Genomic DNA, 17,493 nt, shown 5'->3' on the forward strand with positions numbered 1-17,493 from the left:
CTGATCCTCTCCAGAATGGAAGTAGTCATCACATACAGAGCATCAACTAGTTCCTGAACAGTGTCCTTCACATGCTGATATCCAAGAGAGGGAGTTACACAGTCACAAGATGGAGGAATAGAAAGCAGTATTCAATGTTTACTTCAGATTAGCTCCACGTCAGAAATGAGCATGCTTGTCATATGTCTATCTCCATAGAGGCTGAATCATCATGTTAATCACATAGCTATCATATGCCTCAAACAGTCCTGATGCTCTTCTAGGTAATCAGACATGCTGTCATGTACACAGCTACAGTTGGGATACCTTTGTTATCATGTTACTCTGATATTGGAAATGTACATTCACTATTTTCTCTCATTTTGCCCCCCCCTGTCAGCATCATGGTGGACGCAGCGGCAGCAGAGCTCTTCCTGGACGATAACCCTGAGTTTGCTAAGAGTTACTACGACCTGAACTTCAGACCGCAGCTGATCTCAGACCTGCTGGACGGCAGCCGGCGGATGCAGGTGGACGTCAGCCGGTTCCATGACCTCACCACGGTGGAAGAGAGCGAGGTTCTGTTCGATCTGATGCGAGACATCCAGGACAATCTGCAGATGGAGAGGTCCATGTTCAACCTGATGAAACACCTGAGCTTCATGCTGAGGGCCGACCGCATGAGCCTCTTCATGTACAGGCAGAGGAACGGAGTCGCAGAGCTGGCTACCAGGTGACACATTTCTCTGTTTCCTGTATCACAAACAGGATGTGGTCATTGAATCTGTAAATCAGGGGTGTCAAACTCATGCTAAACGAACCCCCCTTTGGAACATTTGAAGGTTTTCATTTTATGTGGCCAGCAAGAGCTTGCAAAGAATATAATACGTTTATTATACGGTTACGTGCAACTTTACAGAAGCACGTTGTTCATAAACTACATGTCCCACAATGCATTTCATTTTGTGACATGCGCACTGAAGAGACTTGCAATTATTTGCCCTAGACTTCTGCTTTCAGACGTAATTAATGATGAAGTTATTACCCTATTGCATAATAATCCAATGCAGAGGCAATAATGTAATATAATACATTATTTTATACATATTATATATTTACATATGTATATATATATTTAGTCTTAAAGTTACAACCGGCCCTTTGAGTAAAACGTAATGCTAATGTGGCCGCCATGAAATTGAGTTTGACACCCCTGCTGTAAATGCATTTGTGGCAAAAACCGTGAAAACCAAAAAGAGAATGGCACATCTACCTATTATAAAAAATTTATTTTACAATGTATTATAGCTTTGAAATCCTGCCATTAAACCACTTTTTTTTTAGGAATGTACCAGTAATCTGACTACTTGTTTTTAATGTAACTGTAAGGGAATACAGTCACCTTGTTTTGGTATCCTGTTCACATTATTCCCAGGTAAATACAGTATTCTTGCTGACGGTATTTTTGTGTACCTGCAGGTTGTTTAGCGTGACCAAGGACTCATTGTTTGAGGAGTGTCTGATTCCTCCGGACAGTGAGATCGTTTATCCTCTGGATCTGGGGGTCGTCGGACACGTGGCGTCGACCAAGAAGATGGTGAACATCGCCGACGTATCCGAGGTAAACACACACAAAAAAAAAGTAGTCCACTGTGCTTTCTGATGGATGAAAACTAATGTGTGTTGTCCACAGCCGACATTAAATTGACCCGACTTCTTTCTGCGGATTGATATGTCCAAATTGACCCATCCGCATCGAGTATTCAACTAAACCGTCCATTACCTGCATCTCAAAAAAAGAAACCCTTAATCTTCATTAAGATAGATAGACTTCTTTCTGCGGATTGATATGACTGCACATAGTCCCTTGATCAAAAGCGTTCTCCTTAGCAACGGTCTGTTCTTCTTAGCAACGGTCTGTTCTCCTTAGCAACGGTCTGTTCTTCTTAGCAACGGTCTGTTCTCCTTAGCAACGGTCTGTTCTCCTTAGCAACGGTCTGTTCTTCTTAGCAACGGTCTGTTCTCCTTAGCAACGGTCTGTTCTCCTTAGCAACGGTCTGTTCTTCTTAGCAATGGTCTGTTCTCCTTAGCAACGGTCTGTTAAGTTTTAACTAGGTCGTGTAATAGATATAGATTATAGAGTTCATGATTGACCACTTGAGATATTACAAATGAAACAGGTGAACTTAAGCATGTAAAATATGACTGTAAATATACTTTGGTTAGATTTAAATCATATGATTTTACAATTGAGGCAAACATGTTTTAGTGGACATTTTCTAAAATGTTACTTCACTAAAAAGGTTCGATTTTTGTGAATATTTGTAATATGCTGAACCACAAGGATTTCACCTAATAGCAGATTGTTATTAGATTTAAAACAAAAATACGTCATGCTACTGTGAGTATTTGTTGTGATTACAGACCATATATTTAGGAGTAAAATAAGACTTTATTCTCCCTGACCTTTTCCATGATAATCTTTATAAACTGCATTAATGTTTTGTGAATTGTTTCATATTCATTGTGAGGAACAAAATAGATAATATCCTGCTTATATTGTGTTAACAGATAATTGGCCCTTCAACCGGATTTTTATTTGTCAGACAGTTCATATATGTTTTGCATCTTCTCTGTCATCTGTATATTTTTCTTATTCTCTAATGCTGGTTTATTTCTATTTCTATTTTGAGATGTTTATATTTTATAATAGTTTATTTCTACTCTTTACATTTGTTATTATGTGCAATGCCTTGTTTTGTTTTCTGCTGATGCAACCATTTTTTTCTCGCAAATTGGGATTAATAAAGTAATAATAATAATAGCTTGGATTTATATAGCGCCTTTCATCAGACCCAAGGTCGCTTTACAAAGACAAACAGGAGTAAAAACAAACAAACAAAAACAAAAAGGCAGTCAGACAAACAGTCAGACAGACAAAACAACAAATAGATTAGGGGCCAAAGGCCTTGGCAAACAGATGGGACTTGAGGGCCCTTTTGAAGGCGTCAAGTGTGGGGATGTTGCGGTTCTCCGCAGGGAGAGCATTCCAGAGGGTGGGGGCTGCCACACTGAAGGCTCTGTCCCCGAAGGTTCGCAGTTTGGTGCGGGGGGGTGGTAAGCAGGCCAGAGTCTGGTGGATGAGGGTGGGGGTGATGTGCTGCCACGGCTTTGTATGTGCGAGTACCCTAGCAGCACAGATTTGAACATACTGGAGCCTGTCCAGGGTTTTGTTGGGGACCCCAAACAGGACACCATTTCATTTAATCGTTTATTTGAACCGGGACAGTGCACATTGATGAACACTTTAAAACAAAAATAATGCTTACAAGTGTAAATGAGCCGGATTTTAGCTTTGAGCTAATTTCCATCCGTAGTCCCGTCACATACAACATATAAGAATATGACATTTATATACATAGCAAAAATAAATACATGATATGCAGAAAGAGCATGAGCAGCATACAAGCATTTACCACATGGCAGTACAATGTAGCAGCTACGACATGTAAAGTGCAGGAGGAGATACCCCTGTGTTAAAGTGCATTTAGCGGTGATTACACGTCTGTTTGTTTCTCAACCATTCTTTGAGTTGACCTTTGAAGCTATTGAGAGTGGGACAATCCCGTATCTCAGTTGGGAGGCTATTCCACAATGAGCTGCCTTTAATGGAGAGGACATTTTGTCCAAAAGTTGTCCAAACGGGAGGTGACGAAAGCATGGACTAGGGTTTCTGCAACCGACTCAGAGAGTGACGGTCGGAGTCTGGCAATGTTCTTTAGATGGAAAAATGCGGATTTGATGACAGACTTGATGTGGGAGTGGAAGGAAAGGGTGGAGTCAAAGATGACACCCAGGAGACATGGGGAGATGGAGCAGCCGTCAACCTCAAGGATGAAGTCACCAACCTTCTGGAGCAGCGCCTTGGGTGCCACAACCATGAGCTCTGTTTTCCTGCTGTTGAGTTTGAGAAAATTGGACGACATCCAGGTTTTTATGTCGTGCAGGCAGTTGACGAGAGACTGAGGGGGGAGCTGGGAGGATGGAGTAGTGCTGAGATATAATTGGGTATTATCAGCGTAGCAGTGGAAGTTGAGTCCATGATGGCGGATGATCTGGCCAAGGGGGGGCATGTAAATAGTGAACAGGAGGGGGCCAAGCACAGAGCCCTGGGGTACACCGTGATTGACTGGGGCCGGGGGTGAATTTGAGCCATTAATGGTTACACACTGTTCCCTGTTATGGAGGTAGGATGTGAACCAGGACAGGGCTGTGCCAGTGACACCTAGGAGGTCAGATAAGCGGGTGAGGAAGATGGTGTGGGAGATGGTGTCAAACGCTGCAGAGAGGTCCAGGAGGATGAGGATGCTGAGGCGGCCAGAGTCAGCAGCAATGAGGAGATCGTTGATGATCTTGATGAGGGCGGTCTCAGTGCTGTGTTGGAGTATGAAGCCAGATTGGAGGGGCTCATAGAGTTGGACATGTACAGATGGAGTTGGCCGGCGACTACTCTTTCCAGAGTTTTACTTGGGAAGGGAAGGTTGGAGATCGGCCGGTGGTTGTGGAGGTCGTCGGGGTCCAGGCCAGGTTTTTTGAGGATGGGGGTGACTGAGGCAATTTTGAAGCTGGTGGGGACTATACCAGGAGCCAGAGAAGCGTTGATGATGACCACCATGTAGGGGCAGAGGGTGGGTAGGCAGTCCTTGACCAGGGCTGTGGGCATGGGGTCCAGGGAGCAGGTGGCGGTCTTGGCCGAGCTGACCAGTTTGGCCACTTGGGAAGCATCCACAGGGGAGAAGGAGGAGAGGTTGCAATGGGAGAGGCGCTGCGCTGGGGGTGCGTTGCCAGGTGGCTGGGGTGCAGGTAGGGGGGAGGGCCAGGCGCCAGGAGCCCCTGAGGGCTGGGGGGCGTCAGTACATCTCATCTTATCTTTATTTTATAAATAAATAGAAATCCAAGTTTTGTAAGGCAAGGCAATGCAAGTTTATTTATACAGCACTTTTCAACACAAGGCAATTCAAAGTGCTTTACAAAAATGAAAGACATTAAGAGCATAAAACAACGACCTGCAGGTTTCTGGGAGTTAGTTCCAGAGATTTGGAAATATCTCTCACCAAATTCTCCCATTCCTCTACCCCTAGTCTTCCTGTGAAATTATAGTTCCTTTGACAGTTTTCTACCCTTTTTATATTCCTTTCATCCTTCTCTTTCATCCATGTTGCATCCCCAGACAACACATGTTCCTGTTTTACTGTTACCTGAAGCCATCTTTGACCTTTACTTTCTTTTCAAATCCCAGAATTAGGATATTTAAACCCGTTTTAAGATCGTCGCTCTTTCTCTTTCTGACCACCAGATGGCGACATGAAACCACAGTGTCTCTTTTCCTTTTAATCTCATTACAGCCACTACTGTGACATTTGAAAAGCTTATTCCCACACACACTTCATATTCCCACACACACTTCATATTCCTGCACACACTTCATATTCCTGCACACACTTCAGGTTTCTGCTGTCCACCCCCTCCTCCCAGCTGTCAGAGTGACATTTACACAGCAGGTCCTCCAGTACCAGCAATGTAATGCAACTGTAAGGGAACAAAGTGGGAATATAATCCGTTCCTTCCAGAGCTCTCCGTCACAGACACATGAAGCATGCTGGGAACTGGAAGGGTTTCAAAGCCTCCCAGCAGAGAGAGGAGATGTGATGTTTCTATAATTGCTCTTCTTTATGATGCTAATGCACTGAGCACGGCCTCTCAGAGTGATGCACGGTTCAGGAAGCGTTTGTGTTTTATTTCCATTATTCCCAGTCCATCCAGAGCCTTCCTCCTGTAGGTGGGATTATGTGTTTCTGGGATTATGTAGCAACAACAGCTGGCCTCATTCCTCCCCTTCTCCTTCAGATTTAATAACAAAACGACATACGAGCTAATGTGTCCTGCTGTTATTTAAAGGTGTGGTTGAGGTGGGGGGGGGTGCAGATGAAGCAAGTTAATCTGTCCTGAATTACAGCGATCCCAGATTACTCCCAGAGGTCAAAGCGCTCTGAGCCTTTTTCACAGACTCAGCAAATCTCTCACCTTCATCTGCAGCTCTGAGCGGATTAGTCCGTCTGTTAGTATCTGGTGGGGTTGCTTTATTTTTTATTATATATTATATTATATATATATATATATATATATATATATATATATATATATATTATGAATTAGTTTTGCTCAATTAAAACCCTTATTTAACGTTTGCCGACTTGAAGTTTCAAAGTGCAGTTTTTTTGTATTGTTATTATTATTGTTATTTACAATTGTTATACACATATTTTATTAGTTATTATTCCCATGGAGAATTCCACCTTAATTCCACCCTAGAGCCACATTGAAATCCTCCTAAAGAGCATTACCAAAGAAGCTTCATTTGTCATTTTAATTATTATTATTTATTATTATTATTATATATTATTATTAATTATTATTATCATTATTTATTATTATTATTATTATTATTATTATTATTATTATTATTATTATTATTATTATTATTATTATTATTATTATATTATTTATTATTATGTTTTATTTATTTATTGTATTATTATTATTATGTATTATTATTATTCTATTTATTATTATTGTTATTTTACATATATATTTCAAAATTGTTATTAAATCATCTATTTATTACATATGTCTTATTATATTCATTTAAATGCATTTTTTAAATGTTTGTGGAGCAGCAATTTATTGAGGTAAAAGGCACATAAAAATCAATATGTTTTATGATGTTTACGTCAGTGTTTCCTCCAGACCAGGGCTGAGACTGAGAGCGGGGGGTGTGACGTCATGTCAATTTTGAATTAAGCCTTCCCTTTATAGATACAATCTCTTTACTTAGTGATGGGAATTCCGGCTCTTTTTAGTGAGCCGGATCATTTGGCTCGGCTCACTAAGAAGAGCCGGCTCCTTCGGCTCCTAAACGGCTCTTCATGTTACCACAGTTTACCGCGGAGCCTCAGTTTCACACGCGTGCTCCACTAGCACCCCCCGTCAAGGCTCGCCGGCAGTACACTTTCCGTCACAGGAACACGCTTTGCTGGCGGCGAAAATAATCCCACCAGACTCCTTTGCCCCTCCAACAGAGGGATGTCCTTGTCCTTTTTCCTTTTCGTCATTTCAAGCTATAAAAACTCTCGGTCTTCTCTCAAATTATTACATTTTTTTGGATGCCCTCGGCTCGAGTTCAGGGCGTCCCGAGCTGTCAAATGACGGCAAGACGCCTCCCTGGCAGAAACGCTGGTTTACGTTAAAGCATGCCTATTTAAATGAATGCTAACTATTTCAATATTTATCTATTCAACCAGGAGAAGTCTCATTATGATTAAACATGTCTTTTACGAGAGCCAAGCAGCGCAAATGACAGACACCGAAAAACAATAACAGATCAGGCGCGTTGTCCCACAGACTGAGTCATTAAAATCCATCCTACATTTAGATTATGTCACTAAAGCTGCTGAATGGAGGTCGAGGTGAAGCTGAGGATAACGAGCAGGATGAAGACTCCTCGGGCTTTAGGGGGTCAAAGGTCACCCAATAACCAGCTGTCCACCAAACAGGTTTATCTGTAAGCTGCCAATCAGATGAGGAAGGGGGCGGGTCCACCGTCAGTGTGAACCTCCAATATCTTAAATAATGGGAAATGTGGTTTTTGAGGATGTTGAATCAATGTCTGACATATTTGGCCATATTTGTACTCCCAGTGGGTCGATTTTGTAGTTTTAGGGGACTCAAAACTATCCTACTTTCTGGTTGAAACTGCCATTTATGATCTGAAAATGTCCGAAATGGACTCAGCATCCTCAATAACCTCCAAAAACACTCCAAAGTTGTCCGAATCAACCAAGCCATTTCTTAACTAATGTCTGCATATGCTAATTAATGCTACTTGTGCTAATTTTGCAACATATGCAAGTTAGCATCCAGCAGTTTCTATGTGCTGGAGACCTGTACTTTACGTTTCTATCATAAAACTCTGGGCCCTCTGAGTGAGCCTCCAATGTCTAAAACAATGTGACATTTGCTTATTGGGGATGATTAATTAATTTCTGACATATTTAGGTTAAAAAATGGCAGTTTCAGTCGTCTAAAACTACAAGAACGACCCAAAATGCAAGTTAATCAGTCCACAGGGACACACATACAGTATGGCCACTTTCTGGGTAAAACTGCCACTTTTGATCCTGAAAGTGTCAGAAATGTCCCCAATAACCTCCAAAACCTATTGTCTGCAAATGATAATTAACTCAATTTATGCTCATTTTGCAAATTGCCCAACATGCAAGTTAGCATCCGGCAGTTTCTATGTGCTGGAGACCCTGACTATACATTTCTTTCATAAAACGTTGGGGTCTCAACAGCGGGACTCTGGGAAACAGCTTTAAGTTCTATCTGGACTTCTCTTTTCCGTAACGAGCCGTTAACGAGCCATCCTCCTCAGCTTCACCCTGAAGGGACTCAATGGATGACCCTCTGTACAGGAGGGTCAGAAACAGCCGGGGATTGTGGGTAACGGAGAGTCTTTGCTGGCAGCGTTTATGGAGGAAAGTTAATCAAAGACCAGCCTGGGAGTTTTGAAGGATGCAGGAGAGGAGAGGGGCAAAGAGCAAGCAATTCAATCTGATCAGAGTTGGGAAGTATTGGAGTACAAATACTTTGTTACTGTACTTAAGTACATTTCTCTGGTATCAGTACTTTACTCCACTACTTATTTTTCTGACAACTTTTTACTTTGACTTCTTACATGTTGAACTCAAATACCTGTACTTTCTACTTCTTACATGTTGAACACAAATACCTGTACTTTCTACTTCTTACATGTTGAACACAAATACCTGTACTTTCTACTTCTTACATTTTGAACACAAATACCTGAACTTTCTACTTCTCACATGTTGAACACAAATACCTGTACTTTCTACTTCTTACATTTTGAACCCAAATACCTGTACTTTCTACTTCTCACATGTTGAACACAAATACCTGTACTTTCTACTTCTTACATGTTGAACCCAAATACCTGTACTTTCTACTTCTCACATGTTGAACACAAATACCTGTACTTTCTACTTCTTACATTTTGAACCCAAATACCTGTACTTTCTACTTCTCACATGTTGAACACAAATACCTGTACTTTCTACTTCTTACATTTTGAACCCAAATACCTGTACTTTCTACTTCTTACATTTTGAACCCAAATACCTGTACTTTCTACTTCTCACATGTTGAACACAAATACCTGTACTTTCTACTTCTTACATTTTGAACCCAAATACCTGAACTTTCTACTTCTCACATGTTGAACTCAAATACCTGTACTTTCTACTTCTTACATGTTGAACACAAATACCTGTACTTTCTACTTCTTACATTTTGAACACAAATACCTGTACTTTCTACTTCTTACATTTTGAACCCAAATACCTGTACTTTCTACTTCTCACATGTTGAACACAAATACCTGTACTTTCTACTTCTTACATTTTGAACCCAAATACCTGAACTTTCTACTTCTCACATGTTGAACCCAAATACCTGAACTTTCTACTTCTCACATGTTGAACTCAAATACCTGTACTTTCTACTTCTTACATGTTGAACTCAAATACCTATACTTTCTACTTCTCACATGTTGAACACAAATACCTGTACTTTCTACTTCTCACATGTTGAACTCAAATACCTGTACTTTCTACTTCTCACATGTTGAACCCAAATACCTGTACTTTCTACTTCTCACATTTCCCAAACAGGCTGGTTCCTTTAGTTTGAATGTGTGTTTGGTGGCGTGATCATTATTATTTAGAGTCATTGCGTGCCTATTGATTTGAACACGATCCGTGTATCCATCATTTCCTGGTCTTCTCTAAAGAAGAGGGACCAATGAAAACGTTGTAATGTTGCCGTTGTTCAGCATGGAAACATTCATTAGCTAACAAAGTCAAGATTTTGAGAAAAAGTCAGAATTTTGAGGAAAAGTCAGAATTGTTGCTTATTGATGCTACTTATATTCTTGAGAGGATAATAAATACATGTATCCTTATATTGAAGCTCAAGCCGGTGACGAGTGATATTTTCCTAACAGTCAGTAATCTAATATCTCCTCACAGAGCCCTCATTACAGCGACTTTGTGGACGAACTGACCGAATATAAGACGAAGAGCGTCCTCGCCACTCCGATAATGAACGGGAAAGACATGGTGGCCGTCATGATGGCCGTCAACAAGCTGGAAGAACCGTGCTTCACCGCCAAGGATGAAGAGGTAACGCTGAGTCATTCCCATTTAGTTTTAGTGATGCAGTCACTGGGAACACATCAAGTATCGGGACACAAACCATCAGACTCAGGGACAGGTTATCCCACAGGCCATAAGACTGTTAAACACCGGAACTTTTTTAAGAACATCCATAACATTCATCTGTTTGCAGCTTGCTAATTATTTATCTATATCATATTCAATGTACTTGTATATAGATTCCACATGTCATTTCATTTTATTGTTGTAAAAGTAAATTCAAAGTTTTTCCATAACGCACAAAGGTATAAGCCAATATTACCTTCTTAAATTCATCTTTGTTTTGGTTCGTTGCAATAATAATTAACACACACATTTTGTATAAAGTATATGTATCCAGTCCCATGTCAATAAGACTATTGAGAACTTTTAAAATATTCCTCTAAGGTACATTTAAGCAAAAAAGAATGTTTGATGTATAGGAACCAGGAGAGGTTATCACTTCCATTTCTCAGTGTGTGTGTGTGTGTGTGTGTGTGTGTGTGTGTGTGTGTGTGTGTGTGTGTGTGTGTGTGTGTGTGTGTGTGTGTTTTTCTTTCTTTCAGACCCTCAACAAGTACCTGTACTTCGCCAACCTGCTGCTGAGAGTCTACCACCTGAGCTACCTGCACAACTGTGAGACCCGCAAAGGACAGGTGAGGCACTTCAAAGAAAACGTCAACTTCTCATGACCGTACGCAGGACTTGTTTTTTCTGATTGGTCTCCTGTGATCAGGTGCTGCTGTGGTCGGCCAGCAAGGTGTTTGAGGAGCTGACGGACATCGAGAGGATGTTCCACAAAGCGCTGTACACGGTCAGAGCGTTCCTGAACTGTGACCGCTACTCTGTGGGTCTGCTGGACATGACCAAGACCAAGGTGGGTGTCTCTACTTTAAAGAGTCCTGCTGATGTTCAGGTGTATATGAGTATGTAGTGTCTCTACTTTAAAGAGTCCTCTCCTGCTGATGTTCAGGTGTATATCAGTATGTAGTGTCTCTACTTTAAAGAGTCCTGCTAATGTTCAGGTATATATGAGTATGTAGTGTCTCTACTTTAAAGAGTCCTCTCCTGCTGATGTTCAGGTGTATATCAGTATGTAGTGTCTCTACTTTAAAGAGTCCTGCTAATGTTCAGGTGTATATGAGTATGTAGTGTCTCTACTTTAAAGAGTCCTCTCCTGCTGATGTTCAGGTGTATATCAGTATGTAGTGTCTCTACTTTAAAGAGTCCTGCTAATGTTCAGGTGTATATGAGTATGTAGTGTCTCTACTTTAAAGAGTCCTCTCCTGCTGATGTTCAGGTGTATATCAGTATGCAGTGTCTCTACTTTAAAGAGTCCTCTCCTGCTGATGTTCAGGTGTATATCAGTATGTAGTGTCTCTACTTTAAAGAGTCCTCTCCTGCTGATGTTCAGGTGTATATCAGTATGTAGTGTCTCTACTTTAAAGAGTCCTCTCCTGCTGATGTTCAGGTGTATATCAGTATGTAGTGTCTCTACTTTAAAGAGTCCTCTCCTGCTGATGTTCAGGTGTATATCAGTATGTAGTGTCTCTACTTTAAAGAGTCCTCTCCTGCTGATGTTCAGGTGTATATCAGTATGTAGTGTCTCTACTTTAAAGAGTCCACTCCTGCTGATGTTCAGGTGTATATCAGTATGTAGTGTCTCTACTTTAAAGAGTCCTCTCCTGCTGATGTTCAGGTGTATATCAGTATTTAGTGTCTCTACTTTAAAGAGTCCTCTCCTGCTGATGTTCAGGAGTATATCAGTATGTAGTGTCTCTACTTTAAAGAGTCCTCTCCTGCTGATGTTCAGGTGTATATCAGTATGCAGTGTCTCTACTTTAAAGAGTCCTCTCCTGCTGATGTTCAGGTGTATATCAGTATGTAGTGTCTCTACTTTAAAGAGTCCTCTCGTGCTGATGTTCAGATGTATATCAGTATGTAGTGTCTCTACTTTAAAGAGTTCTCTCCTGCTGATGTTCAGGTGTATATCAGAATGTAGTGTCTCTACTTTAAAGAGTCCTCTCCTGCTGATGTTCAGGTGTATATCAGTATGTAGTGTCTCTACTTTAAAGAGTCCTCTCCTGCTGATGTTCAGGTGTATATCAGAATGTAGTGTCTCTACTTTAAAGAGTCCTCTCCTGCTGATGTTCAGGTGTATATCAGTATGTAGTGTCTCTACTTTAAAGAGTTCTCTCCTGCTGATGTTCAGGTGTATGTAGTGTCTCTACTTTAAAGAGTTCTCTCCTGTTGATGTTCAGGTGTATGTAGTGTCTCTACTTTAAACAGTTCTCTCCTGCTGATGTATCAGGGAAGGGAAACCCCCAACAACCTGAACAGGGCCTCTTTAAACGTAATGCACTGATTGCTTATTAGCTTTCTTTGCAGGGTTTCTTTGATGAACCTGCTCTACTTTCTTCCGCTTTAATCCCCACAGTAACACTTTATATCTACTGATCAAAGTGGAACTATCCCCATGTATTTATGTTTACTACCGTTTTGTAGTAAAAACTACTTATTGTCTCTCTGTCTCTTGATTACGAGCAGCTGCTTTAGATTCCTAACACCTGCTCTCTGAGAACAAACACATGTTGTCTGCACACACAGATGGCTGTCTGCGGTTCATCAATAACGCTCTTACAAAACAAACTAAACTAGCAGCTCCGCTTATGGAAACTGTGCACTGATAAAAACACATATTTCACGGCATGTGTGTGTGTGTGTGTGTGTGTGTGTGTGTGTGTGTGTGTGTGTGTGTGTGTGTGTGTGTGTGTGTGTGTGTGTGTGTGTGTGTGTGTGTGTGTGTGTGTGTGTGTGTGTGTGTGTGTGTGTGTGTGTGTGTAGGAGTTCTTTGACCTGTGGCCGGTTCTCATGGGAGAAGTTCCCCCGTATGATGGACCTAAGACTCCTGATGGCAGGGTGAGAATAATCAATAACTGTTATTACTTTACCTACATGTCTATATTTCTTTTTCTTTCTGACTTTCCTCAAAACTTTAATCACAGAAAAGAAATGGTGAGAAAAAAAAATCAATTATTTTTGTATTGACTTTTTGTGACTGATTTTCTTATCTCAGATTCGGCAGAAATATATCTTACATATTTTTTATCATGTATTTTTTTCTTCTGACTTTTTTTCTCAGAATTCTGACTAAGAAATAAAAGTGGTTTGAAAAAAAAAAAATTCTAATTGTATGACTTTTTCTCATAATTCTGACTTTAATGACAGACCTATAAAAAAAATCACTTTTGGTCAGAATTAAAAAATGATTTCAGAAGTGCCCCTAATTCTCTTCCATAGTCCCAAAAGTTTTATTATTTTTTATTTAAATGTGGCTCTATCACTATTACTACTGAGATATTTTCACTACAGCTGCTGCAACTAACTGTAAATACCATTCCTTCATCTCCACTCTCTAAAGGAAATTATCTTCTACAAACTGATCGACTACATCCTCCACGGCAAAGAGGACATCAAAGTCATCGCGTGAGTCACAACGGAGATCCAGTTAAAGAGTTTTGACCACTAGGGGAAAAGCAGTGGAGCTTTTTTTGTTTGTTCTGTGCCCTACACATACTTGACGTATTTTATGTCGTAGCTTGACCACAGACCTTATTTCAGACTAACAACAAAAAACACTTTCAGAAAACCATTGATCTCCAGACCAGGACGTGGTGACATTTTGACTCATGTTGGGGTTTTAGGACTCATTCCTCCTCCACTCTATTCCACTGATACACTGAGGTTTATGAAAGCGTTTTTAAAACAGAGATAAGAGCAGGATATTAATGATGTTTTTTCCTTTCTCACAAAACCATTCATGATTTTTTAATACCTAATAATAGAAGGAACAAAATAAGTCATTTATCTTCAGCATTTGTTTTGTTTCTATGATCCAGCGCTGCTGCTCTTGTAAACAGTATTATCTCACCTGTGTTAATGGAAAGGGCTGCATTATTTAATATGGATGATTCTACATAGCGTTTCATATAAACACAGAGTAGGACATTAATCTCCATGTTTGTTGTGTTTTCAGTTTGTTGGAGATGATGATCATAACAATAACATTTTCCATGAACGTGTGTTGGTCCTCAGGACTCCTGCAGCCGATCACTGGGCGCTGGTGAGCGGGTTACCAACATACGTAGCAGAAACTGGACTGGTACGTGTTTCTCTTCCTCTAGTTCAGTTGCTTTAAGATCACACTGTTCTGATTTGAGCATCCACTCTTTAGTATGTAATGAAAGAGTGCAGAGTTAATGAAACATAAAGACATTACATGAAAAGGTGTGACCATTTTCAATTACAGTTATTATGTATTATTTTGTGAATAACCAGAGGTGGGAGAAGTACTCAGGTCTTGTACTTCAGTAAAAGTAGAAGTACTCAGATCTTGTACTTGAGTAAAAGCAGAAGTACTCAGGTCTTGTACTTGAGTAAAAGTAGAAGTACTCAGGTCTTGTACTTCAGTAAAAGTAGAAGTACTCAGATCTTGTACTTGAGTAAAAGTAGAAGTGCTCAGATCTTGTACTTGAGTAAAAGTAGAAGTACTCAGGTCTTGTACTTGAGTAAAAGTAGAAGTACTCAGATCTTGTACTTGAGTAAAAGTAGAAGTGCTCAGATCTTGTACTTGAGTAAAAGTAGAAGTACTCAGGTCTTGTACTTGAGTAAAAGTAGAAGTACTCAGATCTTGTACTTGAGTAAAGTACTCAGATATTGTACTTGAGTAAAAGTAGAAGTACACAGGTCTTGTACTTGAGTAAAAGTAGAAGTACACAGGTCTTGTACTTGAGTAAAAGTAGAAGTCCTCAGATCTTGTACTTGAGTAAAAGTAGAAGTACTCAGATCTTGTACTTGAGTAAAAGTAGAAGTACTCAGATCTTGTACTTGAGTAATTGTAGAAGTACTCAGATCTTGTACTTGAGTAAAAGCAGAAGTACTCAGGTCTTGTACTTGAGTAAAAGTAGAAGTACTCAGGTCTTGTACTTCAGTAAAAGTAGAAGTACTCAGATCTTGTACTTGAGTAAAAGTAGAAGTGCTCAGATCTTGTACTTGAGTAAAAGTAGAAGTACTCAGGTCTTGTACTTCAGTAAAAGTAGAAGTACTCAGATCTTGTACTTGAGTAAAAGTAGAAGTGCTCAGATCTTGTACTTGAGTAAAAGTAGAAGTACTCAGGTCTTGTACTTGAGTAAAAGTAGAAGTACTCAGATCTTGTACTTGAGTAAAGTACTCAGATATTGTACTTGAGTAAAAGTAGAAGTACACAGGTCTTGTACTTGAGTAAAAGTAGAAGTACTCAGATCTTGTACTTGAGTAAAAGTAGAAGTACACAGGTCTTGTACTTGAGTAAAAGTAGAAGTACTCAGATCTTGTACTTGAGTAAAAGTAGAAGTACTCAGATCTTGTACTTGAGTAAAAGTAGAAGTACTCAGATCTTGTACTTGAGTAATTGTAGAAGTACTCAGATCTTGTACTTGAGTAAAAGTAGAAGTACTCAGATCTTGTACTTGAGTAAAAGTAGAAGTACTCAGATCTTGTACTTGAGTAAAGTAGAAGTACCAGAGTGTAGGAATACTCTGTTACAGTAAAAGTCCTGCATTCAAAATGTTCCTCAAGTAAAAGTAGAAAAGTATTCTCATCAAAATATAGTGAAAGTAGCGACAGTAAAAGTAGTCATTGTGCAGATTGGTCCATTTCAGAATAATATATATGATATGTTTTATAATGATTGATCATGAAAGTGTTCTCAAAGCTGGTAAAGGTGCAGCTAGTTTGAATGACTTTGTATACTGCAGGGTAGCTTGTGGATTTACTCCAGGTGGAACTAAAGTCTGATTTAACACTTGATTATATTTCACATCATTCATCCACATCTTGAAGCGCGGTAGATTTTGTCCCGTGACACTAGTGTTGTAGTACTTGAGACCGGTCTTGGTCTTGGTCATGATTCAAATTCAAAGGTTGTATTGTCATACGCACAAAGCTACAGTGTAGAAATGGCAAATAAATGATTCTGATGCTGGAGACGATAGGCTGCCCTGATAACAGAGGTGTAGCGCTAACGTTAGCATCCAGTGCTACCCATCCCAACTTCCTATAGAAGAACTTTCTTTATAGGCCTACCTCTCCTTACTCGACATATTTGCATCCTCCATCGACAGGGATGATTTGCCAGGAAGAGTTTCCACTGTTACATTACTGCGTGTTTTAATGGAAGCAATGTTCTCAGGTGGCAGTGATGCAGTGTACATCTTTAACGCTCTTATTTTGAAATGGAGATCTTGACCCTGAAGCAGGCAGAAAGCAATGCTGCCCAAACGATGATGGAGTCATTATTCTGCAGACATCATGCAGCTAAAGCAAAAAAAAAAAGTTCTCTATAGACACTTTAAACTTATGGGAGGAACAAAAATCCACTTTGTAAACTTATCGTTTGTTGGATTCTCCTCAGGGCGCTGTAAATCAGACGTAATGGACATTAGCACAGCAGCAGGGGGACAGACACTAAATCCATAAAAGCCAAACCTTTCATCTGCCAGAAATATTTTCAAAGTCTACAAGAACATTTTAAATTCAATGCATTTCACTTTCACATCTACTTTATTGCAAAAAGTTATTAGCAGTGGCTCAGTCAGTAGGGGCTTGGACTGTGAGCCGTAGGGTCGCCGGTTCAAGTCCCCGACCAGACCTAAATATGGAGTGTGGACTTCTACTTGGAGAGGTCCTAGTTCACCTCCTGGGCCCTGCCGTGGTGCCCTTGAGCAAGGCACCGGACATCCCCCTTCCCCCCTCACTCCCATTGCTCCCCGGGCGCTGTACAATAGCTGCCCACTCCTCCTAGTACTAGACTCCTGGTGCTAGACTCCTGGTGCTAGACTCCTGGTACTAGACTCCTGGTACTAGACTCCTGGTTCTAGACTCCTGGTACTAGACTCGTGGTACTAGACTCCTGGTGCTAGACTCCTGGTGCTAGACTCGTGGTACTAGACTCCTGGTGCTAGACTCCTGGTTCTAGACTCCTGGTACTAGACTCCTAGTACTAGACTCCTGGTGCTAGACTCCTGGTACTAGACTCCTGGTACTAGACTCCTGGTACTAGACTCCTGGTGCTAGACTCCTAGTACTAGACTCCTGGTACTAGACTCCTGGTGCTAGACTCCTGGTGCTAGACTCCTGGTTCTAG

At 40.5% G+C, this 17,493-nt stretch overlaps 1 protein-coding gene across 1 annotated transcript in view; it reads left to right on the forward strand.

The window, feature by feature from the left end:
- Positions 1-383: 383 nt before the first annotated feature.
- Positions 384-17,493, forward strand: part of pde6a (phosphodiesterase 6A, cGMP-specific, rod, alpha) — a 55,093-nt gene continuing 37,983 nt past the window's right edge. The window contains exons 1-8 of the mRNA XM_034135424.1: positions 384-712; positions 1,459-1,600; positions 10,146-10,298; positions 10,877-10,966; positions 11,047-11,187; positions 13,155-13,229; positions 13,732-13,796; positions 14,406-14,472. Of these exons, the coding sequence (XP_033991315.1) occupies positions 384-712; positions 1,459-1,600; positions 10,146-10,298; positions 10,877-10,966; positions 11,047-11,187; positions 13,155-13,229; positions 13,732-13,796; positions 14,406-14,472 (1,062 nt within the window). The remainder of the gene's footprint in view (positions 713-1,458; positions 1,601-10,145; positions 10,299-10,876; positions 10,967-11,046; positions 11,188-13,154; positions 13,230-13,731; positions 13,797-14,405; positions 14,473-17,493) is intronic.

This window comes from Trematomus bernacchii, unplaced genomic scaffold (genome assembly GCF_902827165.1).
Source record: "Trematomus bernacchii unplaced genomic scaffold, fTreBer1.1, whole genome shotgun sequence".
Taxonomy (NCBI): domain Eukaryota; kingdom Metazoa; phylum Chordata; class Actinopteri; order Perciformes; family Nototheniidae; genus Trematomus; species Trematomus bernacchii.